We start from the raw sequence: 27,335 nt of genomic DNA on the forward strand, positions 1-27,335 counted from the left end.
TGCTTATTGACTTTACTACTCATCTAGTAAAGAGTATAAGGACTCCTTCCTTCTGCCAAGCCCCAGAAATAAAAACTTCAGTCTTATGTTTTTCCACCATTTTCCCTCACCCACAGCTGGTTTTGTTTGTTCTTTGAAATGTACTTCTTTTAAAGCTTTTGTCATCCATTTCTTCTTATTCTCACTAATTTAGATTTACATTATTTCATGCTTAGCATTTCTTAATAACCTCTGACTGCTTACCCTTCTTTTTCATGGTAAGCCTTGAGCATGTAGTTTATTGTTGCCTGAATTCTATAATATGAATCTGGTCATCTCCCTCATCTATTAAATAACCTGTGGTGATTCCCTCCTTTGACTGCATATTAAAGCCCAATTTCTTAGTATAGTAAACAAGGCTCTTGACTAAATCACTTTCAGCTTAACCTTCTTGCCTCTTTTTAGCTTTCCCCTTCTTTTCTCTGATCAGGCCATGATGAATTTCTACTGGGCCTACATTTCCCATATCATGCTGTACTTTTCTATCTTTGTTCTTGCCTTTCCCTTGCTTTCTTTGGTGTTCTCCAGTGCCTTTCTTTTTTCATTCTTCCTGTTTCATTCATAAACATCCTTTAAAATCTAGCCCAGTTGTCATTTATCTGTGAGATCCTCTATGATTTTCCAGAGGGAACACTTTATTCTTCTGATTATTCTCATAACCTTTGTTTTAACATTTATGTTGTATACTGATCAGTTTTATGACTGTCATGCCGAAGTAATCTGCCAGCTCACTGCCACTGAGGCATATTTTTTAAATGCACATATGTTTCTTTTTACACAAAATACATATGTGCATATATATATTATGTGTGTGTATTCCTTCTCTGGGGCCTGGCAGAAGGAAGGAGCCCTTATACTCTAATGGTCTGTATTAGCACTTTCAGGGAACTAACCAGGTTGTTAAGATTTTGAGTTTCCTTGAAGCTTAAAATACAAAAGTTTTAAGAGGGGAAAAAATCAGAGATTCCTAGCATTCTCTCCAAATAAAGAAGACAAGAAATTTTCTGAAGTTTTTCTCTCTAAATTGTACCAGAGATAGAAAAGGGAACAGAGGAGGCAATTTAAGAGCTCGAACAGCTCTGGTCTTGTGTGAGTCTCTTTCCTTTACTAGATTTTCTGGCCTACCTTTCTCTATGCTGACTCTAAACTGTGGCCTAGTTCTAGTTCATAGGTCTGTTCTCTCTAAACTGTGTCTCAAGACATGCCAGTGCCTCTCCAGCCTTCTCTGTCATCAGCACTGCTGGTCTGACTATGGCTATTGCCCCTTCTTGACCTATCTGGCCTTTTTTTGTTTCTCATGATTTTACTTTGACAAATATGATGATTTCTGGTATTTGACCCCAGCCTGATCTGATGACTGATTTAGCTATGCCCTTTGGTTTTCCCGGAAGGGGAACTTGTAGATTGTCCATGAGCCTGATGATACCCTGGGGCCAGACTGTGACAGCCAGTTGTGCTCAGGCCCCCCAGCCACCTGAGGGGCCCTTCTCTGGATTTTCAGCTAATTGGGGATAGACAGTTACTACAGTTTTCTGTCAACTTGTCTTTATTGTATTGATAAAATATTTTAGGAACCTACAATGCATGCCAATAATGAAGCATATGATTGTCAGATTTTGAACTGTTTGAGAATAGGGATGACTTCTGTTTCTTTTGTTTTCCTTCCTTATAGTCTCCCTCAGCACACATTAGTCCTCTATAACTCACCTGAGTAATAATTACAGGAAAGCTGCATCACAATTTTCTTGTTTTATTTTATTTTAGATTGCTCATCATATGAGATAGAATGTGTATATTTAGATAGTGGAAAATGCATAAACAAACAGTCCAGAGGATTTTTGTGTGTGATTTTGTTACTCAATAATAGTCAAACTCTTTTACACTATTGAGATTTTTTGTTATTATATTTTGGGAAAAGATATGTCCTTTACTCCTGGTAGCGATGTAAAAGAATAATAAATAGAATATTTTAATATTCTGTCCTGTTGAAAGATTAGGATACCGTTGATGTCATACAGACTTCAAGGCCAATCTTTTTTTGGAGGAGAGACAGAAAAATTAGGATATATCTGCATGGAATAGAAATGAAATATATTTACCAAACAGAATGAATAGTAGTCTATCTCACAGGCAGTGTGAAGAAAATAGTACTTAGATTTAGGCATCCTATTTTTGGCAGCTTTCTCCAGTGTGCTGGGCAGAGAGAAGAAAAGAAAGAAGCCTTGGAAATAGAGACTAACCAGTTACAGTTTCCAAAGAGACAGAGACCAAGTCTCAGTCAACCCAGAAGCAGGGAAGAGGAGTAGTTAGCATGAAACAACAGTTTAGTTCTCTTTCTTAAGTCCTTTGTGTGCAGGTCAGTCCTTATTAAAGACTTAGCACAAATGGGACTAGTCTGTTCCTTTTCAGTTCACATTTGCCACCCACCATTCAGATCATTTATTTTAAGGATTGCTAGTTTCAACACCAAATCCTTAACTACAAATGCATGGTTGACTTAATAAAATAAACAAAAGATTTAAAATTTAAAATTGTATTATTAATATGACCTGTTATTTTTAAATGCTGCTTTCCATTTGAAAACAGACTCTACCTTGCTTTTTAAACAGGACTTTTGGAGGGTGGAGGGAAGAACTACTTAAAGGGCCTGACTCTGTTTTCCTTGTTTATGTCAGCTTTGTCTTTAAGGAAGAAATTGCATTTTGTTATTCTTACAAATATTGAAATGCTTTCTTTTTTTTTGTGATAAAACCAACATGCAATATAACATAGCTTGTGCTTTTTTATTCTCCCAAATTAGATCCTGAGACAAGTAACCTATGATATGTTTAGGCCTTGCAATTTTTATTTATGATTTTGTACATTTCATATGAGAAGTATCTTTTTCTTATAGTTAATGATACATACTGATTATTTATGTGATAGGCAGGTTCTTTTTTTAAAAAAAGAAAATAGTTGTAGATTGACACAATACCTTTACTTTATTTTTATGTGGTGCTGAGGATTGAACCCAGTGCTTTCCACATGCAAGGCGAGTACTTTACCACTGAGCTATAACCATAGCCCTGAGATAGGCAGGCAGGATCTTATACTTAGCACATTTAAGTACATTGTTTTTAGTTCATGGTTTTGTTTCATTGTCTTCATATCTCTGGTTAAAATATATGGGTTGGTATGTACCAGGGAGATCTGTCAATGCTATACTTTCCTGAAAGGCCACTTTAATAAATGATCAGTGAAAGTTTCAAAATATTCTTGAGTTTGTGCCTAGAACATAAATAGTAGATAGATGTTTATTGATCTCATACACACCTATCTGTATGTATTCCTACAGTTTTCTTATTTGTTTTCTATGTTACCAATAAATAGTACAACCTGTTATTTTATTGACTGTGCATGTAGTAGACTTCATGCTCAATAAAACTTGATACAAAGTGTGATACTTTTGATACAGAGTGATACAAAGTTAAATCAGGTATAAATAGGTGCTGATTTTACTTAAAAAGGGATCTCAAGGTTACATGGTTTTGGAGGTGACATTTAGTGTAAGAGACTTGGATTCCTGCTACTTGACCTATTATATAACTTTGAACAAGAGCTTTAATCTTTGTAAGCTTCTCATTTCTTATATTTAAAATAATAATGGGTTTTGCTTTATAAAGTTGTCATGTTGATTAAATGGGATAATAAGCATTAAGATTATAGCAATGTATTTGACCCCAAGTATATATACAATAAATTGTAGCTGCTGCTATTCTTAGTGTCAATATCATTGTCAATAGTAGTCTTTATATTACTGTTAAAGATTCGTTATAATTATTCTTGGTAAATTCCAGCTAAAATTTCACTTTTTTATTAAATATATCTTTTAGTTGTTGATGGACCTTTATTTTATTCATTTATTTATATGTGGTGCTGAGGATTGAACTCAGTGCCTCATACACATGGGGCAAGCACTTTACCACTGAGCCACAGCCCCAGCCCTTCATTTGTTTTTTTGAATGATGGGCCAAGGAACAGAAATTTTCTGTCTTGAATTTCCAGGAGGAAAATATGTTTTTCTGTTTTCTCTCAGTATGCCTCATTATGTAACATTTTTGTGGAACCAACATATGATCAATAAATTCTCTAGGAATGTAATATTTTTGTAACTGAATGCTTAATTTTTATAAGAGAAAACTCTTGAGGAATTATTGTCTAGTCATAAAACTCAGCAGCAGATCAAAATACATGGGATACTTCCCAGAGCTTCACTAGTAGTTTAAAAGATAGTGCTTCTCCCCAACCCTGCCAACACATATACTAGCATGAAATAGATATGGGTAATGTGCAAACAACTCATACGAAGCAGATGAGATAAAAAGGATGCCAGGGCATTTGAGCCCTCTCCCCGACCACCAAATATGGTTTTGAGTTTCATACAATCCTAGTTCTCCCTTTACATAAAATATGCCTACTTACCCCCACTCTATGCACATACACACAAGGCAGAGACTAGTACCAAAACTTCTCATTTTGTTTCCACTCCAATCATTTCTTAATGAGCTCATGGCATAGGCTACTCACCCAAGTTATTTGTAATCAAAAAGAGGAGTTTGTGAACTCATTGAATCTCCTTAATTGGGAGATTGTGTTTCCAGAGGATAACTTAGGAAAGGGAAAGGAACAATGGAAAGCTCCTTTCTCTGAAATTTTACTTCTCTGTATGTTTAAAATAAGACACTTGATTGACTTACTCTGAAAGTCAGATGATAATACACAATTATAGTTCTGAAGACAGGCAACTGTACTATAACATCTACTCTATGGATGGGTCATTCTTTCTTAGAGTAATTTGGTAACTCTTTAAAGAAAAAAATTTTGAGGCTCACATAAATGTAATTGGTTTTCATTCATATTAACAATTGTTATAATATAAGTAATTGTTACTTTGCATGGTTAATGCAAAATGATTAATGCAAGCTAAAACCATGCAAAGAGATCTTAATGAGTAAAATTACAATTGTTTGATGGTCTTTAATAGTATCTGTCAAAATTTTAGCTCTTACTGTCAATTATAAATGTATATGGACATGAAAATACAGTAAAATTAGTATGTAGGGCACTAATATTTATGTAGTACAATTTGTAACATTGAGAATTAAAATGTTATTTCTTTGTATAAAACTTACAGAGAATATTTCAGTAGGATCTGCCTTGTCATCATATATATAACTTATGATATGATGGCAGTTTTTTGGATACTTTGATGAATTTTCACTCCTACATTTGCACTAACTTCCAACATTTTTAAAAAATATTTTTTAGTTATAGATGAATACAACATCTTTATTTTGTTTATTTATTTTTATGTGGTGCTGAGGATCCAACCCAGTGATTCACATGGCAAGCGTTCTGCCACTGAGCCACAACCCCAGCCCTCAACTTCCAACATTTTATCCTCTCTGCTCTCAATGTAGTAAAATATCTCTTCAAGCTTAATGTGATTTTTTTTTTTTTGTTTTTGTCTGTCTGCATTTCCTCTAGACATCTTTATCCTTTTACCACAACTATTTTTCTCATCTCTGTCAATAAGTTTGGCTCTTTTAAGTTTCTCTGGCATGTCTGAAATCTCTTGAATGGGTTAAGGAGACAATGGGCTATCATTGTCATAACATTCCAACCATCAGCAGTTTCTTCATAACTACATTTATGTTCAATTCTAATTTCACTTCCAGCTTTAACACTTTTTTTTTCTCTGCTACACCTTCATCTTGTTGGCCAATAGTGTCTTTTGCATGTCTATTTTTAATGTCATATGGGTTCTCAGTAGAAGACAAGAAAGTAGCACAACTATATTATTTGCTGTTAACTGCATAGTAGATGCCAGTAACCAAAACTGTTAGACTTTGATTGGTTACTAACCATGATCCACATCTGTTATTTCTGAACTCTTTTATGAACTGAAAATTCAGAAGTGAAGATTTCACCTAATATAATACTCCCAGTTAATATAAGGTAACAACTAAAAATTGACCCATGTTGTTTGGTGACTGGTATTATTAACTGAACCAGGGTGAATAAAATCTGCATTTTATAACCATTTTAAACAAGGGTATAAGCACTGAAAACCTGTCTGATAGATCATATCACAAAAGCTGTTTCAGATCCAAAGATTGATTTTACTTTGCTTTACTATTACCTCAGCTAACAAGTAAGGAAAAGATATGAAATTGAATAAATGGGTTCACTTCTCCTGTGTCCCTCTTGTTCCTCAAGAAGGTCTTTCTGCAAATGACCTAATTTTGTTCTTGTTTAGAGCTGACTGGAACTCCATTGCATATGCTTATTGAGATTAGCCAGACTCAGAAAGTCAAGAATTGTACTTTTTTCCCCTCCCTCTCTCATGTGTGGAAGTAAAAAAAGAATGAAAGAAAATGGCATGAAAATAGAAGAGAAACCAGTAATCTAGAAGGATTCCTAGGGAGGCGGACAGAGAGAAGGGGATTTGGAGAATGAATCAGATCAAATTACGCATTGTTAACATATGAATATATCAGAGTGAATCCTGTGATTATGTGTAAGTACAATGGACCAATTAAAATAGTAATAAGTAATAATAAATGAATAAACTCTTTAGGGTTCTTTTTGAACTAATATGGAAAATGACCGTGATATACTAATTTCATGAAAAGAGCAAGGTGCAGAACTATGTGAATATTATGCTGCCATTTACTTTCTGAAGTTTGGTAGTTTGGGCAGTCACTGGGATTAATGAATTTGCTGGGGTTAAGAATCAGAGAGGCAACACTTTCACAACTAGTAAATAGCAGCATTGTATCTTTAAAAGTATGAGAATGATATTTATTCAAGACATTTACAAAGGACTGCTGTATACTTGGAATTATTCTAGATATCTAGCAATGAATATTATAATCAAACTTCCTGCACTCCTGGAGCTTCAGTTCAAATGGGGGAGTCAAAAAGCAGATAAATTGCCCAGTTCTGACATTTACTCTTTTATTTCATTTGTTCTAACCCCTCTTTTTTTTTTTTAAGAGAGAGAGAGAGAAAATTTTTTTAATATTTATTATTATTATTTTTTTTTTAGTTTTCAACGGACACAACATCTTTGTTTGTATGTGGTGCTGAGGATCGAACCCAGGCCGCACACATGGCAGGCGAGCGTGATACCGCTTGAGCCATATCCCCAGCCCCTAACCCCTCTTAATCATATCTTGTTCCTTCTATGTAATGAGCTATTAAAAAAAATGTGGTCTTAAGCATATTTTTTTAGAGATGCTCTTACTGTAGTTACAGTGTTTCAAAGTTCAAATAAGTAGGACTTGTAATTTCTTTTACTTCTAGCAGGGAAGGAACAATCTTGTGCCTCTGTAGTTGTTTGAACAAGGACAAACTCTCATCCTTTGTTTCTCATCCAGAATGTATGCCTCAGTTAACATTGCTAGCTGAAAAAATCCTTGATACTTGTAGATTCTGGCAGAATATGCTTCCAATATCAGTTGCTTTCCCCAAACTGCTCTACAGTGTTTCTGTGGCACAGTGAAGTCTTTGGCCATCATGCTACTTTGAAAATCAAAGCCTTTGGATCTCTAATGAAATGTTTATAAAAATACCCCATTTTGAAACTTGCTCAGGAAAAGGAATTATGGTAAATGGTCTTAGGAATCCCTCTGGCTGGGTTGGGGTTGTAGCTCAGTTGGTAGAGTGCTTGCCTTGTACGCACAAGGCCCTAGGTTTGATCCCCAGCACCATGCCTCTGGCTTGCTTTGGCATTGTTTCATTTAATATTATGTACTCTGGAAATATCTGGAATTAACATGAATAAATGAGTATTTTTTAAAACTCAAAGATAATCTTTTTTGGAAAGAGGAGGTACTGGGCATTGAATTCAGGGGTACTCAACCACTGAGCCACATTCCCCAGCCCTATTTTTTAATTTTATTTAGAGACAGGGTCTCACTGAGTTGCTTCGTGCCTCACCATTGCTGAGGCTGGCTTTGCACTCTTAATCCTCCTGCCTCAGCCTCCTGAGCCTCTGGGATTACAGTTGTGTGACCATGCCTGGCTCCAAAGATAAGCTTTTATCCTGTCTTATTCCATGGAGGTACAACATCATGTATATATCCCTAAATGTTATTTCTATGTGATAAATTTCCCTTTGTCAAATTTAATACAGGTATTGTCAAAAGTCTCATCTGGGGACTGAGGATGTAGCTCAGTTGGTAGATTGCTTGCCTTGCATGCACAAGGCCTTGGGTTCAATCCCCAGTGCTGTCAAAAAAACAAAGTCTGTGAGAGGGGCTGGAGTTCTGGATCAGTGGTAGAGTGCTTGCCTAGCATTTACAAGGCACTAGGTTTGATTCTCAGCACCACATAAAAAAATAAAATAAATATATTTAAAAAATAGTCTCCTCTGGTATTCTTTTATTAAGGTAAAAACAGAAAGAAGTTTTTTGGATGGACCTTTATAGAATGTTAAGCCTACAATTAAAAAGCAGATACTGTGTATATGTTAGTCTGGGGTGATTTCCCTGGTGTCAATAATAAAAGAAAGTAAACAGTCAAATGTATGAAGCACATGTGGTTTAGTAATATAGTGACTCTCATAATACTTATGTAAAAAGAGGACCAAGGACCTTTATTTAGGCTTACTTATTCTTTGGTGTTGACCATCTTCATGTAAGGCACTCATGTATGTGAAAGTAAGAGAACAGCATTTATTGAAGAAGTATTTAATAAGGGACAGCTGTGTAATTGGAATTATTCTAGGGATCTAACAGTGAATGTAAGACAGTCAAACTCCCTGCTCTCTTAAAACTTCTACTCTTATGGAGCTTGAAAACAGATAAATTACATAGACTGATTAATTAATTGATTGATTCCATTGCTTTCATTACATATTTCTGTCAGTTTGACTACCAGCCTGGGTCTCTTATTAGCATGGTAAAAAGATCTGATCACTAAGTATTATAGACTTGTAAAGTGTTGAAGTGGAGCTTCGGAGAATTAGGGACAGTGAGCTTTGAAAAAACATTTCTAACTTCATCAGTGACTCCTACTTGCTTGTCCCTCTTGAGTGTATTCTGCTGCTGGCCTTTGTTGTTAGTTCTCATAGCACTTTAGCTTTCTGTCTGAAGTAACAAAAAATTTGGTTAGGGATATCAATAATTTCAAACTCAGAATTCTTTGTTATGTCTTAAAAACAAAAATAAGGCTGGCGATGTGGATCAGTAATGGAGCACCTGCCTAGCATGCTCAGGGTCCTGAGTTTTATTCCCAATACCATAGGGAGAGAAGAAAAGAAACAATGTAGGGGAAAATATGTCTTAATACGTTTGACATTTCAAGCTAAAACCTGGAACAAGACATTGCTATTGAAAAATATTCTTATTTGTCATTCCTTATGTAGGTCTGTGAGTTCCCAGCTATATCTTTTGGTAACATCTGACTTACTATCTAGTAGCATGATTTAATTTTAAATCATTTGATTTCTTTCTTTTTTTTTTCATATGAGGATACCTTTATTAAAACACGGCACTTTGAGAAAAAGAACAAATTTGATCTTGGTAAGCAAATGTAAGGCTGTCACTTTTGCTGTTTGCATTAAATAAACATGCTACATGGTTTTTCCATTTAAAACATGTAGGTTATTTGATTATGCCAGAAAAAGTCAATAACTGACAAACATTTTTGTGAAATACACTTAATCTTTGTCCACTTTTTAATACTTCTCTCACAAAACTACACCTGTAAAGTACATTTACAGGCTAACACATTTTAAACAAAGAGGAAAAACTATCATTTACTTAACCAGATACTCATAGTAGTAAACTTTGTCTTTTAAGATGGAGAGACTTGTTTTAGTAGTTGTTTTTGTTTTAGTTATGCCCGTGGTTTTGCTTTGTGTTTTAAAAGTTGAAGGGAGTACACTCTCCCTGGGAGTTCACAGTTAATTGTAGTGAATAGATCAATATTAAGCAATCATGTCTTTTAAAGCCCTTTCTAATCCTGAGATTTTATGATTCTATATTTACTTTTGCCTCTGCTTTTTTCCCTTAGTAACAAGAGAGCAAGGATCATGTTGTTGCTGAACGGGGAGTAAATTGGGCCAGGGGTTATAGATGGTGATGGACTGTCTAAAATGTGTGGTTGATTCTAGGAGGTGCAGTTCCTTTATAGTTTTTTTTAATACTTAATAAATTTTCTTAATTGTAATTATTTTTATAATGGCGGGGGGATACAAAGATAAACCCAAAGATAAAAACAAATTTAGAAGTTACCTTTTCAAATACCTTCCGGCAAACAGGTCATCTCGGAATTCTTAGAGGTGGATCAATATATGTCATCAAAAAGTTGATTGAAGCTCTTGACAAGAATCTTGGTAGAGGAAAAATACTTTTTATGGGCTTATGTTTTTTTACTCATTTCTTGCAGTTTCCTGAAAGAATTTTCCTTAGTGGTCAGATAGAATTTAAGCTGGATATTTTCTCTTCCTTGGAGTTGGAATAGTTTCATTCATGTGTGTGTCCGCCTTAAATATACCTCTTAACCTATAGTAGGTGCTCAAAAGTTATTTTCTGAGCTGAACTCAGTACCTGTTCTTGACAGAACAATGGGAAAAAATACCAGGTAAAAAGAGTAAATTTTTGATATGTTCTTTCTAGTCTGTGTCCACAATGTTCCTGTTCAGAAAATGTAAAAATGTTTTTATGCATACTATTTTGGAACCATAAGGACTGACTTTGTATTTCAGAGTTGGAAGAAATGAAATTGATATCCTAAATTGTAAAATGCCAAAAATAAGTAAAGCTGAAATGAATTAAAGCCTACTGCTCAAAAAGGCCACAGAAAATCTTCATACAGAGGGTGGCTGTAATTGAAAGGATCCAAATAAGTATTTAAAACCACCCCTCCTCAGACTTCTGAGTTTCTGAATTTCAAATTGGTGTTTTATGTTTGACAAGGTGACATTGTATAAGAAATGTATTGTAAAACATTGCTCTACAATAGGAAAATGATTGAATGTAAATATTTCAAGATGTGGACCACTGTTCAAATGTTATCATAAATCTTTGCCATTGTTTTAGGGGATAACTCTTCATGCATATATGAACTGAATTGATAGAACTAGTTCTTGGAAAGGAAAACATCAGTGAGTTTCTGCCTCTTGCTTACCAGTAGTCTGATTCTACCACTACAGTGTCCTTTTAGATCTTTGCTATAATCATATGGTTATTAGTACATAGGTAGGGAAACGATTTTTGAAGATATAATATCTGGTATAGCTTTGTTCTATTCACTAAGTGACTTGAAATGTCATTGTTATGTGAAATTAGAATGTGCTGGGACAATTTGCACTTTTAAACTTTGAAAAGAAAACAGCTTAACCTATGAGATTAATTATCCTTCCATTCCTTCTAGGTTTGGAAGGTTTACAGTTGCTGCTCTGCAGTCCAAAGTAGAACAGTATGAACGTGAAACCAATCGCCTCAAGAAAGCCCTGGAACGGAGTGATAAGTATATAGAGGAACTAGAATCTCAAGTTGCACAACTAAAAAATTCAAGTGAAGAGAAGGAAACAATGGATTCCATTTGCCAGAGAGCACTTTCTGCAGATAGCAATGGGAGCAAAAGTAGTGAGGAGGATGTGGCATCGAAGAATCAAGGTGATAGTGCCAGAAAGCAACCTGGCTCATCTGCCTCCATTACTGTCCACCTGGCAAAGCCCTCCAGTGGCCGAATCTCTGACACCAGTTCTGCCCGACAGGAAAACACTAGCAAAACAGAATCAAACTGTCCTAAGAACAAAGATATGTACCAAAAACAAGTAGAAATAATGTTAGATGTGACAGATACAAGTATGGATACTTATTTGGAAGGAGAGTGGAGTAATAAACCAAATGACTGTGTACCCTTTAAAGATGAAGAGCTTTATGATCTTCCAGCCCCTTGTACTCCTTTGTCCCTTAGTTGCCTTCAGCTAAATACACCAGAAAATAGAGAAAGCTCTGTGGTCAAAGCAGGAAGTTCTAAAAAGCACTCAAACCATCTCAGAAAATTGGTGTTTGATGATTTTTGTGATTCTCAAAATGTTTGTAATAAAGATTCTTCAGAAGATGATACAAGTAGAAATGAAAATGAAAAGAAATCAGAATGTTTTACTTCCCCAAAGACAGGATTTTGGGATTGTTGCTCCACAAGCTATGCCCAAAGCTTGGATTTTGAAAATTCAGAGGAGAACACAATAGCAAATTCTGTCGGAGAAATATCTTTAAAATTGAGTGAGAAGTCAGGCTCATGTTTATCCAAGAGGCTGAATTGTATTCGCTCTTTTGAAATGAACCGGACAAGAACATCCAGCGAAGCATCAATGGATGCTGCTTACCTTGACAAAATCTCTGAGTTGGATTCAATGATGTCAGAGTCAGACAATAGCAAGAGCCCTTGTAATAATGGTTTTAAGTCCGTGGATTTGGATGGGTTATCAAAGTCTTCTCAAGGCAGTGAATTTCTTGAAGAATCTGAAAAGCTGGAAGAAAGAACTAAGCTAAACCTTTCCAAAAGTTCTCTAACTACTGATCAGTTAGAAAATGGAAATGAATGGAAACCTACTTCCTTTTTTCTCCTCTCTCCATCAGACCAAGAAATGAATGAAGATTTTCCACTCCATTCTACTTCTAATCCAGGAACTAATGATATCAAACCCCCAAGCTGTTTGTTTCAGACAGAATTTTCCCAGGGTGTTTTGTTAAGTAGTTCACATCGACTATTTGAAGATCAAAGGTTTGGGTCATCATTATTTAAGACATCTTCAGAAATGCACAGTCTTCATAACCACCTTCAGTCTCCTTGGTCTACTTCTTTTGTGCCTGAAAAGAGGAATAAAAATGTGAATCAGTCAACAAAAAGAAAAATCCAGAGCAGCCTTTCCAATGCCAGTCCATCAAAAGCAACCAAAAGTTGACTGATTAGGGAGGTGTTATTTGTGATTTTATCCTGAAAGGAACATAAAAATTTTTTAAAGTTACTTTTTTCCTTTTATAAAAGTCCTAGACGGTTTTGGATTGATGATCTTTAATCAGATGCCAGGTCAGAATGGTAACTTAACCTGTATCCACTGTACTTATTTCATTTTGAAAAAGACTTATGGTCTTTTTATTTTTATTTAGATATCTTTTGGACCTGAGAAAGTTTTTGTTTGATTGTTTTTCTTTTTAGTGAATATTATGTGTATCTGGGTTGGGTGGGTTTTGTTTCCTTGAATTTTATTTAACTGTTAGATACAGTATCTTATTAATGAGGCTCAGTTGTCTTCAATACTCTATTCTTAAGTAAAACTTTTAGTATTTAGCTCATAAGAGTTTCTTTAAAGCTTTTTCTAGGGTGTAGGTTATTTGTGTGTTCCTCTTTATTTATGTTTTGTGATGGCCTATCTTTTATGCAAGGCCTTAATGAAGAAATAGCACTCTGACTTCAGTCCAATGTTCTTTTACTTTTTGTTAAATTTTACATATATGTTTGCATTTTTTACAATTGTGCTTTGTCCAGTTTTTGTGAAAATGTTCTGCTAGTGTGAAAGAATATATTTTCTCTATGAAAGTATTCATTCTATGTCAGGTAGCTTATATATGCTCATCTTTTGTGTGTCTATATAAAATCAGAAATTGAGCATAATTTGGAAGGAAGGCATGGTTGAGTTTGAAGAAGCTTCAACATCACAGCTTCATTGTTCCAGATGTATAGGTACAGAAGCACTCTTTACCAAGTTCCTTGATCCACTTATATCATAGGGGAGGGATTTTCATAGTGATAATGTTCTTCTTTGCATGTTACTGTTCTTTGTGGAAATGCATGGCAGCATTTTTGCTTGCTCCATTTTCTTAACAAAAATATTTCTTTAAACTTCTTTTAAAAAAGAAGTTTCAGTTGGCTAGTATGTAGGGCAACTTTTCTAAATGAAGAGTTGAGGGGGTAAGGATAGGTAAGAGCTAAGCACAAGTTTTAATTTAGGCTCTGAAAAAGTATATTATTCTGAACATGTTTGGTATGCCTATAAACGTCTTTAAAAATGGGTTTGTATGCTAATGACTTGTTTATCTAATGTGCACTGAACATTTTACATTAATACCTTATTGTTTTACATTAATACTGCATGCTTTTCTATGTGAATTGAATAAAGAATGTCATAAGCACTGTATGTCTTGATGTCTCAGATATTGAATTAGCCTGTAAAGACCAGGGAAATTTATTTGTAATTATTTTTTATAATACAGGGTCATTCAACTCTGGCCCATGGACTAAATCTGGTCTATACCAGATTTTAGAAAGGCTTATAAGCAAAAAATGGATTTTAGTTTTTTAAGTGTTTTTTTTAATCCAAAGAATTAATATTTCATGACACAAGAAAATTACATGAAATTCACATTTCAAAGTTTCTAAAATAAAGTCTTACTGTAACACGGCTATACTCACTTGATTACCTACTATCTATGGCTGCTTTTGCAATACAGCGGTAGAGTTGAGAAGCTACAACAGAGACCATATAGATTAGAAAGTTTGAAATATGTACAGTCTGCCTTGTTTTACAGAAAAAAATGCTGATCCTTGTTGTAATAGACTCAAGATTCAATGAAATCATAAAAATATAACAAAATCACTTCTATGATTTGGAGAATTATGCTTTCTAATTTCAGAAGTAACAACCAGAAAAAGCTAATATATAATATGTTAAAGCTAATGGATACTTTCAGAGCTATTAGCAGTTTAAATATCTTTGATAATATGGTTATCCATTAGGAACTCAAATGAAGAAATCTAAAAATTTTGTCAGTAAATGTAGGGATGGTATGGTCTAAGTGTATGTGTATGTCCACCCCACCCCCTACCCCGTCCCCAATTAATGTATTGAAAACTAACCTACAAGGTAGTGTATTAAGAGGTGGGCCTTTGGGAAGCGATTAGGTCATGAGGGCTCTGCCCTTGTGAATGGGGTTAATACTCAGGCCTGGAAGAGCTTTTTTGCCCCCTTCTACCACGTGGCCTTGATCTTTGGATTCCCCTGCCTCAGAACTGTGAAAAATAAATTTCTATTAATAAATTAGCTGATCTAAGGTATTTTATTATAACAGCTCAAATGAACTAAGAAAAAGGGGCTTCACTCTGTCTATAACTAAGAATGTGTATTTACTAATCTGTTGGTCTAGAGTGCTTCCCAGTTGCTTACCTTCACGAGGCTCTTCATCCTTCCTAAAGCAATATTTCATACATCAGCCCATGCTGTTCCTGTTTGTACAGAATTTGAATTTGGTCACATATGCTTACTTTTTATGTCTTTACCATAATCTAATGTCATGACAAATAAGGAAGTCTCGCAGGTTTTCAAATATGTCTTCTATATATACATAAGACAACATTGAGCCCAAATATTTACTCCCCTATATCTCATCTAAACCTTTTTCTTAAATCCTGGAAGACATCTGGCAGGCATGGGAGGCTGATCCCTGATAGGACAGAGATGTAGTTCTCCCTAATTTACAGAAAAGCAACTTGAGGATTAGTTACCACAGTTGAAATTGGATAGAACCATATTTTAAAAATGGGTCTCTGGTTCCAGAGTTTATGCTCTTCCATTCCTGTGTGTGAGTTCATATTTGGAAACAAAGGATGAATGGTTTGAATTTCCCAAGAGTTCCTTTAAAATTATTTTGAGAGTGTTCATGTATTCTTTACAAGTGACATTTATTTCCTGCCTGGCCTGTGTCCCTTGGTCTGGGCTCTGCTTCCATATAAAAACTATGTTTGGCTCGGCTTCCATATAGGAACTATATACTTTTAAAGATTCACAATGACTCTGACATTTTTATAAATTTAAATTTTCTTTTGCTATTGGTTAATATCACTAAAGTTATGCTAGAAAACAGTATATTAGTGATATCACTTCATGTTTTTATAAAAATAGCTTTTGAGGCTAATTTTTCTAAATTGCTGACTATAGCAATATAACTAGATGCTAGGGTTTTGTTGTCATGACCTTTAGTATTTTTAATTTTAAAAACATCTAAAAATTATGTCCTTTTTGTTTGTTTAGTCAGCTGACCAAAAAAAAAAAAAAACTGAAAATGGTAGACTCAAGTCTCTTAATTTCAAACCTGCTTGGCTTTCCTGTCATCTCTTTGGTATCTACATTAGTTTGAAACAAAGGTACCACTAAACAAGAGCACCTGATGTTGAACTATATGTTTCAGGAACTTGTCTCCATATACTTGAATGGTTTGCAATTATTCAAAGTAATAATCTGCACAAGAGATTTTTTTTTCCACTTTTGTGCCTGTGGATGGTATTTGTAGAGAGCATCAAATTAACAGTTTATGGTGTGTGGCCTGTTAGAAGAGTTTCCAAAACCTCATAAGAAGGTCTGTCTTTCCTATTTGTGGGAGTCCTGCAATACAGCCTTTGCCTGTCACAATGTAACCTGATCCCTTTAATAATACTTGGCAGAGAGAAAACCTTTTAAGCAATGATCTCAGAGTGCATAGTGAACATTTATTGCCTAATTCTCGGAACCCCACTCATAGCGAGGAAGCATTTATTAAGATGCATATTTAAGAATCCATCTAGAGCACAGGCTAGGGTGATCTTCAGTTTTATGTGGCTGAAACAGTCTAGAATACTTTGAGTTGCCAAGTCCACTTTTTGAAACAAGGTAGATTCTTAGGTTTGCTGTGTTAATAGGGAGGAGACCCTCTCTAATAATATTAGTTGGGTTAAGCCAAGTGTGTAGGTAGGCTTTTTGTGTTTATAATCTGTGGGTGTAAGGGCTTTCCACAAAGGGTAAGGATCTGACTTAGACATTTACTGAGACTTATGAGAAGGGAACCTGTAAGTCTAGTCCATGTTGATTCTTAACATTGGTGAATAGAAGAGTGTTCACGTTGCAGAGAACTTGAACTGTGAGGAAATCTGGTGGCTTCATAGAGGTGCTGTTCTTACTAAGTCTCTGAAGGTTGAGTAAAGAATTGGGCACATAAGACTTTTGTCTTATGCAGGAGGGGGCACCTTTTATCAGCAGTTTCAGAAGCGCTGAAGGAACCCCATCCTAAAATCTGGGTTCCTGACTGAATGAGGTTTCCCGCATTGCTACTTGCCTGAGCTTTGCAAATTGGGCTTTGCTCCTCCTCCAGTCATAATCCCCTGAGGCTCTGGGTCTTGCCCTAGTCGCCAGGACCGGCGGCCTGATGGCGAGACAGTGACTCCCCTGGCGCTGAAAAATCTTAGCAGGTGGCGGGGCTGGTCCATCAACTGTCCATTAAGTCGAGGCTTGGCCCTCTGAGGGCTGGAAGGGGCAACCTTGCCTCACCCATGGGGTCAACTTGGTGAAAAGGTGGGATCTGTCCCGCCAGCTTATCTCTGAGCTTCTCTTTCTCCCTCGGACCCTAAAGAACTCAGCCTTCCCCGATTCCCGTCACCATTATGGTCTCCCCCAACCCCAACCTCCGCCCCCTCCTCCCCAGTCACTTCTGAGCACAAACCGTTCCTGGCTTCTCCAGCCGGAGTTTCCCGCGCTTTTGAGGGTGCTCTCAGCTGGTCCCTCTCCAGCCCTACTCCTACCGCGTGTTCTGCGGTTTCCTTTCATTTTATTATCACTCTAGAAACCTGACGATTAAGACGCGAAGCCAACAAAGAGTTTTCTTTCCACCTTAACCTTGCACACAATCCTTTAACAAATTAATTAATCCTAATGAATTAACACTTCATTTATTTAAACGCGCTACAGTCCATGAATTAAATTTTCATGCAGTGATTAAAGGCTGTTAAAATATGCATGATTTCGTTAAAATTTTATAATAAATCAGGGCAATGTGTTACATGACAAGGCAACTATTTCCCAGTCCCTCGCAAGGGGCTTTGATTTGTGCGGGCGGCGGGGAGGAGGGGCGGCAAGCGGCGGCACCGGCCAGCGTTAGAGCCGGGCGACAGGACTCAGCTCCGCACTCTCGGGCTTGGACTCGCTGCCTCGCGGTTTCCTCCGCGGCTTCCAGACCCTCTTGAGGATCTTTCTGCAGGCAGAAGAGAGCCTGCGGAGGGCGACCGACGCCCGCCTCTGGGTCCTCGGGACCTCACTCCAGCGGGACTGGGTGGGGGGTCCTCTGCTTTCTATCTCCTCCAATAGAGCTCCCTACAGTCAAGGCGTGCAAGTGTCCAGGTCCGAGCGACCCACAGGCGGCTGTCTGGGAGAAGGAAGACAACATCTGGTCGCGTGGGGTCACGGGCTGGCTGGCTGTTGTAGAGATTTGCTTGTTGTTTTAACCCGGGGTGGGCGGTGGCTGGCAGCTGTTTTTCTGATCTGCGCGCACTTCCAGTTTTGAAAGGGCCGGCGCGGATGGGGCAGGGGAGTCCTTGCTCCTCGCGGGACCTAAATCGTAGGGGCCTGTGGCCTTGTTAAGTGATATAACGTTGTTCACTTGAGCTGCGAAAGTGTTTCCGGCAACTGGCAGGCAGGGGAGGCCGATCCCTGATAGGACAGAGACGTAGTTGTCAGGCATCACTGGTAGGGCTTTCACAAGGTAGGTGGGTTTTATAGGCACAGAGAGACCAGGTGGAGATATATAAATATAGATCTCTATATAAGGAATGCAGAGAGAATGAATGGCAATGAACTTGACTGAGAGGTATCCTCAGGGTCGCAAGGTCATCAGCGACATCTCCGGGTGGGGTGTTCCACATCCAGGAAAATGTCCCCAACGGAAATTACACTTGAGTTTAAGAGCCAGAGGAGGGCTGGGATGTAGCTCAGTGGCAAAGCGTCTGCATTGCATTAGCAAAGCCCTGGGTTCGACCCCCAGTTCCAAAAAAAAAAAAAAAAAAAAAAAAAAAAAAAAAAAAAAAAGAGCCAGAGGAAAGAAAACAATGGATTTTCCACTGCTGTAGTTGAGAATGTCGCCTGCGGGTCCCAGCTGGAGCCTAGTCTGCCAGCCGAATTGGGAGTCATTAGGAGAGAAGGTCCGGAGAGGCCCAATACCTCACCCACCGGGACTGGGGATCCAGGGAGGCGAGAGGCTGCGGGTGCTAGGCAGAGCCGGGTAAAGAAGTAGGACTGTGGCCTCCAGGAAATCTCAGAGCCGGTAGCAATCGAGAGAGCAACTCCAGTCTATAGCTAGGGGCTACGTTGGCCAGGAAGGGCAAGACCACCGCTGGGCACCCGGTGGGGTTGGCGCTAGCGGCCTTGGGGGCTGCCAGAGGTGGTCAGAGGGCCACTATAGAGATCCGCGAGGAACTCAGTGGCAATCACTGGGGGAGCTACCGGGCCAGGATGCGCAAAGAGTTGCAATGAGGGAGACGAACGATGAAAGCAGCCCCGGCTTGACCCTAGGAAGGCGGTGCAGAAGCTAAGAGAAAGCACCGCACCTGCTCCTCCTCTGTTACACACTTCCGAGAGAGTGTCCCTGCAGGAGGTCGCCAGGACAGCCCAAGTGCGGCCACTGTTTTGATCCGAAACCCCTCCCATCGGGCTGCTCCTCCCTTTGCCCCAACAGTGCTGGGCGGCTTCTGAAGTCCGTGGTATTTGGGCTCTGGGGCTTCCTCTGAACGGTGGGCACTCGCTTGAGTGGTGAAAAGTGCCTTGTTTCAAAATTGCCAATATCTAAGAAATACGTGACACTCTGAGTCTGCGAAGAGCAGAGGCCAGGCTTCAGCCTCCAGGACCCAGGTAGCAGGGCCTACAGGTGGGATCAGACCCTCAGGTTCTGACAAGTGTGGGGTCCGACTCCCTCCACCTGTATGTATACAACCACCGTGCACTTACGTCGACATTTTCCGGGACGAAACCCCATTCCCTAAACCCGGGAGGTAGCCCACTGTCGTGTCAAACACTAACTTTTCCCTGCGCCCCACTGGAAAGAGAAAGGCAGCCCAAATGGGCAGCTGCTGTCAGGCTCGTCCTCGCCTGGGACTGGTACACCCGGGACAGGTACAGTGCCGGCTCTTTCATAGAGCCTCTCCCACTTTTCCTCACTCCAGCCAATGAGTTCACTTCCTGAGCTTGGGATAGGGGAGCTACTAGAGGAAATGTAAAGTGAGGCCTGCCAAAAGAGGAGGAGAAAATTAATTAATGAGGGAAAGAAATGTGTCTCTGATCCAGATGATAGACTCCCTGTCCCTGGGGGCGGAAATTCCTTGGAAATCAATAGCTGTGCATTCATTATCCCTCTCTTGATAAAATGCAAAGCTATGAGATGGTGTGTGGGGGAGGGAAATCTGTGTGGGTCATTAAACAAGAAGGTGGGGGGAAATTGCCCAGGAATCTATGCCAAGGCTTAGACCCCATGTGGGCATCATTAGCACAGGCAGGGGCCAACTAGTTACAGCAGTTGCCAAGCCAGGAAAACAAAGCAGTGACATATGGGTGAGATGAGTCCAGGCCGGAAACCCTTTCCTTTTACCCATTATAAGTAAAAGTCCACCAGTGTGCCTCACTCTTTAAACTGGAGTTGAGGTCCAGGAATATGCCAGATAACTTTTCAAGCATCACTTTGCATTTCTGTTCAACTCCCTCTCATTACATCTATTAACTTGTACCTTAAATGCCTTTCTTCTGTAGCTTCCTCATGCTCATGGACTGTCACCTCCTGGAGGACAGGTACCCTTAATTTCCTCTTATCTCTAATGTCTTGCCTAGACTAAGGTTCAGCAAGAATTTGAGGAAGATAAGGTCGCAGGTAAATGAGGGAAGGTGAAACAATTGGTCTCAGAAAAACAACAGGCTGGAATAAAAATTTACATCTCTGGGGCACACCTCTCCTGCCCAGTCTCCAGCTCCTTTATTTTGGTGGGGTATACTGGGGATTGAACTCAAGGACACTGAGCCACTGCTCCAACTCCTTTTGAAAGAGACCCAATCAAGGAGCTTCTCACAAACCCCAATCAGCCCTTGCTTGTTGAACTCTCCCTGCCTTTTCTTCCTCGTTTTCCCCAACTGACCTGTCTTCCTTCCTAAACATGTTTATTGCTTGATAGAACTCTTTTACAGCTGCCTTGGTGGAAAAACACATGTGGCCAGGTGGGCTTCCGATCCATAGGAGAAGGAAAAGAAAGGATTGTACCCAGTCCTCATATTTCCCCTCAAAAAGAGGGGATAGGTCTGGCCTCACCCAAAGGTGGGAAGGTACTCCAGTTGTCCAGAGGGAGGTGAGTTAGGAAAGGAGTGGTAGTGGGATGGTAAACTCCTGACTTCATCAGGCAGACTATACTTCAGCTGGGTTTACTAAAGGCCTCCCAGGGTCAGAGGGGTAAATCAAGGTTCACCTGGGGGTATTTGGGGACTCCCTATCTGTGGACCCACCTGGCCACAAACCCATGCTTGTTTGCTTTTCTGTCTGCCCTGCACCCTTCAGGGTCCCTAAAGGCCAACTTTTCTGGGGTGGGGTGAGGGGTGGGGTTGGGGCAGGGGGGATGAATGTGGGGTGCTGCAGGAACCAGCCCCCAGTCAGGGGTAGGGAGGGGCCCTTTCTTACCCACCACAGGAAAGTACTGGGATCTATCAGGGCGGATGTCAGGAAGGATTAGGTTAAAGTCTGGACACCTGGAGTGACTATGACCATTGGACTCACTTTTTCCCTCCAGCGACGTCTGCTCATTGTCCATTCCCTGTTGAGATAAAGTTGCATTTAGCGTTCCTAGGGGACTGCATAATGGATGGAGCAGTGGCTCCTTCTCACACCAGCAAGTGAACATTCTTCTTACTTCCCTTGCGGGCTAGAAGGAAGGTAGGGGGTGGGAGGACGGAAAAGAAAAGAAAGAAAAAGCCATGGTAACTTCTGTGGGCTCTTCTTGGACTCTGAATAGGTGAGTGGGTATGCTAATGCAAGGAAAGAAAATCCACAGAATGCTAATTTAGCTCTACAGAAATGAGATCTGCTCTTTGGTGGAAATACAGATCTCCTTGGTGTGTGAGAGACTTGAAAGATTATTTATCTCATCTAGTTTCCCATAAGTAGCCCCTTGCTGCTTCCAGTTCTCTTGTGGCAGATATGATAACATCTGGGCAGTTATTATCACCTCCGGCAAGTGCTGTGTCCCTAGGGACTTGGACACCTGAACTGCAGCTCCTCTTGATCTGCCTGCCACATGAGGGCCATATAACAGGTTGGCTAATTGATTTATTCTTCTTAGATCTTGATTTTGCAGTAAGAAGAAGAAAAGCTGCACTAGAGATTGCGTCTTTTCTTTCAGATTGATTTGAATTAATAGTTTGAATCATGTTTTCCTATAAGTTAGCTTTCTTCGATCTCCTATTGAAGAAAAATATATAAGAGGCAAAGAAACAAAAGGATGGAAGAGAAAAGAAAGTTCTTTTTTTCACATTATAGTCCCTTTTCTCTGAAGCACTTTTCTTTTCTAGGAGTTTCCAGCATAAAATGTGAGAGAGAGGGGGGGGGAGTGTGTGTGAGAGAGAGAGAGAGAGAGAGAGAAAGAGAGAGAGAGAGAAGGGGGGAAAGAGAAGAGGAAAAGATCCCAAGTACACCCTGTTAACTACTTTCTCCTTTTGATTACTAGGAGCCTCAGATCACTAGGAGCTCGTTTGAAACGTAGGTTTGTACACGGTTAAAGGAGACAAACAATAAGAGAAACGCACAATTTCAACAGCCTTTCCGAGTAGAAAGCACATGCTCCTAGTGGCTAAGTGGCTGTCACTGGTGGTGCCTGACACAGTTATATTCACAACAACAACAACAACAACAAAGTATGCGGAGGAAATTAAATTATGTGAAAATCAATAGCGTCTGACTGCTTCAAACAAATGTCTGTCACCGCGACTGTTCTGCAGGAACCTATTTATAAACCTTGAAAGAAACAGTTTCTTGCAGCAAAAGACAGCACCTTCCACATTTCTGTGCTGTTATTTTTCCCTGTGTACAGAAGAATGCGCGGGCATAATTTAACATACAAATGCCCAGCTGTATACATTATATAACAGCTTGTTAGGCATCCTGGAGAGGTGTACCTAAGTAATGCGCATATATTCAGGACTTGCAAGGGGAGAGGAAAAACCCACAGAGGGGCGTGCGTGCATCTCCTCTTCCTCCTAAAAGGTGGCTATCCTTAGACAATAGCCTTTCGGATCTTTCCAGACCCGCGATGGAAAGGTGAGGTGTGCAGTGCGCATGCCCCGGCAGCTACAGGTGCATCACCTGCGCTGTCCTTGCTGGTGGTCACTATAAGAGCGGCTCCCACGCGTCGATCTCGTTTCGACGAGCGCGCGCTCGTGCAGACGCACGGCGCCGCCGAAAGGGAGAGCGCGCGCTAGACAGACAGCTGATGCCTGTCAACGCGGCGGGGCCGCAAGCTCTCGCGAGAGCTCCCCGGGCCGGTCGCGAGAAGTGGGGCTCAGGTGTAAGAAGAGTGCATCCCGTCGGCGCGCCAGGCTAGAGCTCTTGGAGAAGCGGCACCGCGAGGCCGGCGCGCGGCGCTCTGCGCGGTCAGGGGAGCGCCGGGCGGCAGCAGGAGCAGCAGTAGCCTGCGGCGCGGCCGCCGCCAGCCGCCGCTACCGCCGCGGCTGCAGCCTCTGAGGGGAGGCCGGGGGAGCCGGCGAGCACACTTTCCCGCGGACTTTCGGAGTGTTTGTGGATTACATGCCCAGCCGTCAAGATGATGTCCATGAACAGCAAGCAGCCACACTTTGCCATGCATCCCACCCTCCCTGAGCACAAGTATCCGTCGCTGCACTCCAGCTCGGAGGCCATCCGGCGGGCCTGCCTGCCCACGCCGCCGGTAAGCGCCCCGCGCCCGTGGCCCCGGCCCGCGCGCCCGCCCCCTCCCCCTCTCGGAGACTCTGCATGTCGGGTGCTGGTGTGTGCAGGTCCGGGTGCGGGCGATCGCGGGGCAGGGGTTTTTAGAGAAATCCCGCTGTGAGGCACGTTTTGTTCAGCGGTGCTTAAGGTTGTGTTCCGGTCTGCCTCTGCCTCTATATCGAGCGCCTGCGACCAGTGGGGAGTTCTGGGGCCGTGACTCTCGACTTCCCTCCACTTTCTCTGCTAATTTCACGCCTCAGAAAGGCGGTCTCTATGCGTGCCCGGGTGTGTGACACTGGTCCCCAGCTGCGAGTTACATTTCCATTTCTTCTTCTTCTTTCCCCCTTCCTTTTTTCGTCTCCCACGCCCGTTCCCGGAATGTGCTCCTGTGTCACCCTTTCTCCCTGCTTCCGTACCCCTCTTTACGCTCCTTTCCCTTCTCGTCTGTTCCCCTGCTTGTGTCCCCCATTCCGTCTTTCCCGTTCTCCACTCTTCCCACCCCCGTCGTTATTTTGGTTGCTTTGTGTTTGCCTTTTGCTTGTTGTGCTTTCCGGCTTGTGTGTGTGTGTGTATGTGTGTGTGTTTTGTTTTTGCTTTTTTGGTTTTGTGGTTTTTTTTGGTTTGGTTTGTGTCGCCTGCAGCTGCAGAGCAACCTCTTCGCCAGCCTGGACGAGACACTGCTGGCGCGGGCCGAGGCGCTGGCGGCCGTGGACATCGCGGTGTCCCAGGGCAAGAGCCACCCTTTCAAGCCGGATGCCACCTACCACACGATGAACAGCGTGCCATGCACGTCCACATCCACCGTGCCGCTGGCGCACCACCACCACCATCACCACCACCACCAGGCATTAGAGCCAGGAGATCTGCTGGACCACATCTCGTCCCCTTCGCTCGCGCTCATGGCTGGAGCTGGCGGCGCGGGCGCTGCGGGTGGTGGTGGAGGCGCCCACGACGGCCCCGGGGGCGGTGGCGGCCCCGGGGGCGGTGGTGGCCCAGGTGGCGGCGGCCCCGGGGGCGGCGGCGGCGGTGGTGGCCCAGGGGGCGGTGGCGGCGGCCCGGGTGGCGGGCTCCTAGGCGGCTCAGCACACCCTCATCCGCACATGCACGGCCTGGGCCACCTGTCGCACCCGGCAGCGGCGGCTGCCATGAACATGCCGTCCGGGCTGCCTCACCCCGGGCTGGTGGCAGCAGCTGCGCACCATGGTGCTGCAGCGGCAGCGGCAGCGGCAGCGGCTGGGCAGGTGGCTGCAGCGTCCGCAGCGGCGGCAGTGGTGGGCGCGGCGGGCCTGGCGTCGATCTGCGACTCGGACACGGACCCGCGCGAGCTCGAAGCGTTTGCTGAACGCTTCAAGCAGAGGCGCATCAAGCTGGGCGTGACGCAGGCCGACGTGGGCTCCGCGCTGGCCAACCTCAAGATCCCGGGCGTGGGATCGCTCAGCCAGAGCACCATCTGCAGGTTCGAGTCGCTCACGCTCTCGCACAACAACATGATTGCGCTCAAGCCCATCCTTCAGGCTTGGCTAGAGGAAGCCGAGGGTGCCCAGCGCGAGAAAATGAACAAGCCTGAGCTGTTCAACGGCGGGGAGAAGAAGCGCAAGCGGACTTCCATCGCCGCGCCAGAGAAGCGCTCCCTCGAGGCCTACTTCGCTGTACAACCCCGGCCCTCGTCAGAGAAGATTGCAGCCATCGCTGAGAAACTGGACCTCAAAAAGAACGTGGTGCGGGTGTGGTTTTGCAACCAGAGACAGAAGCAGAAGCGGATGAAATTCTCCGCCACTTACTGAGGGGGTTGGGTGGTGCCGGGTGGGGCAGAACGAGAAGCTGAGGGGGCGTTTCAGGGGGCTTTCCTCTGACCTGCTTCCTATCACTTTTGAAGTGTCCGTTATCCTGCTTGCAATTGGGGAGTCCCTCCCTGCTCTTTCCTGGGCCCCAATCTACTCTCCCTGCCCTTACCTTCCCCCAGCCTAGAAAACAAGAGTGCTGGGTGTAGAGAAAGAAGACAGCGGGGGAGGAGGGAGCATTTAGATGAGCAAGGGAATGGGGGTTAAAAAAAAGTGAGGCTGGAGCAGGGGAGTTTTAAGAAGCAGGATGGTTCTGGGGGATGGGGGGGGGGGGCGACACGGGAAGGGTTGGGAAATGGACTGTTTTTGACCAGAGATACTTATCAAAATCTCCTGGGGACCAAGGAACTATGTACAAAAAAGAAAAAAAAAAAAAAACTAAAAACAAAAAAACCCCTACCAACCACCAAAAATTAGACAAATAAAAGAAAACAAAAACAAAAGCAAAGAAAATGCTTTAAAAATTTACGTCCAAGAGCCATAACCTGCAGCTTCATTTACCCCCAAGGAAGAGAAAAAGAGCACTACCAATATTACCACCGCCCCAACCCTACACACGTGAACTGAGTCAAAAAAGAAAACCAAACGAAAGGAAAGGTGAAATTTGGGGTAGGGAAGCTAGTTATTCTGTCTGCGTGTTTAATTTTTCCCTTTAAGTCTCACCTCCAGCCTGTCCATATCTTCTTTATTTTCCCTGTTCGAAGGAGACTCCAAAGGCTGCACTCCAGGGAAGAGAGTGGGAGCACAGCTCAAAGAGGGTTGAGGTCCAGAGGCTGTTTAGGTGGAATCCAAGTTTCCACACAGTGGCTACATTCCTGTGGTCTATCCCAGTCTGGTGAAAGTCTTAGAAAGTGAGAATTACTGTCTTTGAGCTGTCTAAAAGGCAGAATTTAGGGTCTCTGAAGTAAATATTTTATTCTAGTAAAGTAAAATTATAGCAAGATTTTTCTCTTAATTTTTGTTCCTAAGATCTAGAAAACAGACTATTTCAAAATAAGCTCCCCCAACACACACACTTAGGATACTTTAGCTTGCCCTTTTATTTTTCAGAGTGTGCTTTATTTCAAACTATAAGCTTTTTTGGGGCGGGGGAGGTCCCCCTCCTATTTATTTAAATAGCCTGCGGGGGTGGAAAATATTAGGAAAGATACTTTCATTTTCCATTTTCGTCACTGAATAAGGCTCATCTTGCTCTTCTAGGTCCCCTTTCTTCCTCTCTTGGAGAACCTGAAGTCGTTGAAATGTTGAGAAGTTTCTGCTTTCAGTTGGGGCAGGACTTGGCTGTGAGAAAATCACCTAAATCCCAGAAGAGAGGAAAACAGATTTAAAGGTCTTCCCCCAACTCATTTGTTTCCAAAAAGTCTGCATGTTCCCCTGGGGGAAAGCAGAACAACTGTTTCCTTTTTGTTACTATTAACCAAGAGTCATTTATTACTGGGGATAAATGTTGGATAGCAAGAACTTTAATTTGCACTATCAGTTGCTCAAATAGAAAATCATGTATAGTATTTCATAGTAATAATCAAGGTACCTTCCAAGCTGCTGATGGATTGGGGGGAAAATGAGACAGTTAAAGGTGGTTAGGTAAAATGCCTTTGTGTACAAAATACTCTTTGGATCTCATGTGGAGATGGTTTATTACCATCCTTAAACCATAACTAAAAAT

At 41.5% G+C, this 27,335-nt stretch overlaps 2 protein-coding genes across 2 annotated transcripts in view; both read left to right on the plus strand.

Moving 5' to 3' along the window:
* Window positions 1-13,090, plus strand: part of Obi1 (ORC ubiquitin ligase 1) — a 46,133-nt gene extending 33,043 nt beyond the window's left edge. The window contains exon 6 of the mRNA XM_076872334.1: window positions 11,464-13,090. Within this exon, the coding sequence (XP_076728449.1) occupies window positions 11,464-13,006 (1,543 nt within the window). The 3' untranslated portion in view covers window positions 13,007-13,090. The remainder of the gene's footprint in view (window positions 1-11,463) is intronic.
* Window positions 13,091-23,685: 10,595 nt separating this feature from the next.
* Pou4f1 (POU class 4 homeobox 1) lies at window positions 23,686-25,612 on the plus strand. The gene is made up of 2 exons (XM_076872563.1): window positions 23,686-23,808; window positions 24,470-25,612. Exons 1-2 carry the CDS (start codon window positions 23,686-23,688, stop codon window positions 25,610-25,612), a joined length of 1,266 nt encoding a protein of 421 aa, XP_076728678.1.
* Window positions 25,613-27,335: the final 1,723 nt, after the last annotated feature.

The sequence above is a fragment of the Callospermophilus lateralis genome, chromosome 12 (assembly GCF_048772815.1).
Source record: "Callospermophilus lateralis isolate mCalLat2 chromosome 12, mCalLat2.hap1, whole genome shotgun sequence".
Taxonomy (NCBI): Eukaryota; Metazoa; Chordata; class Mammalia; order Rodentia; family Sciuridae; genus Callospermophilus; species Callospermophilus lateralis.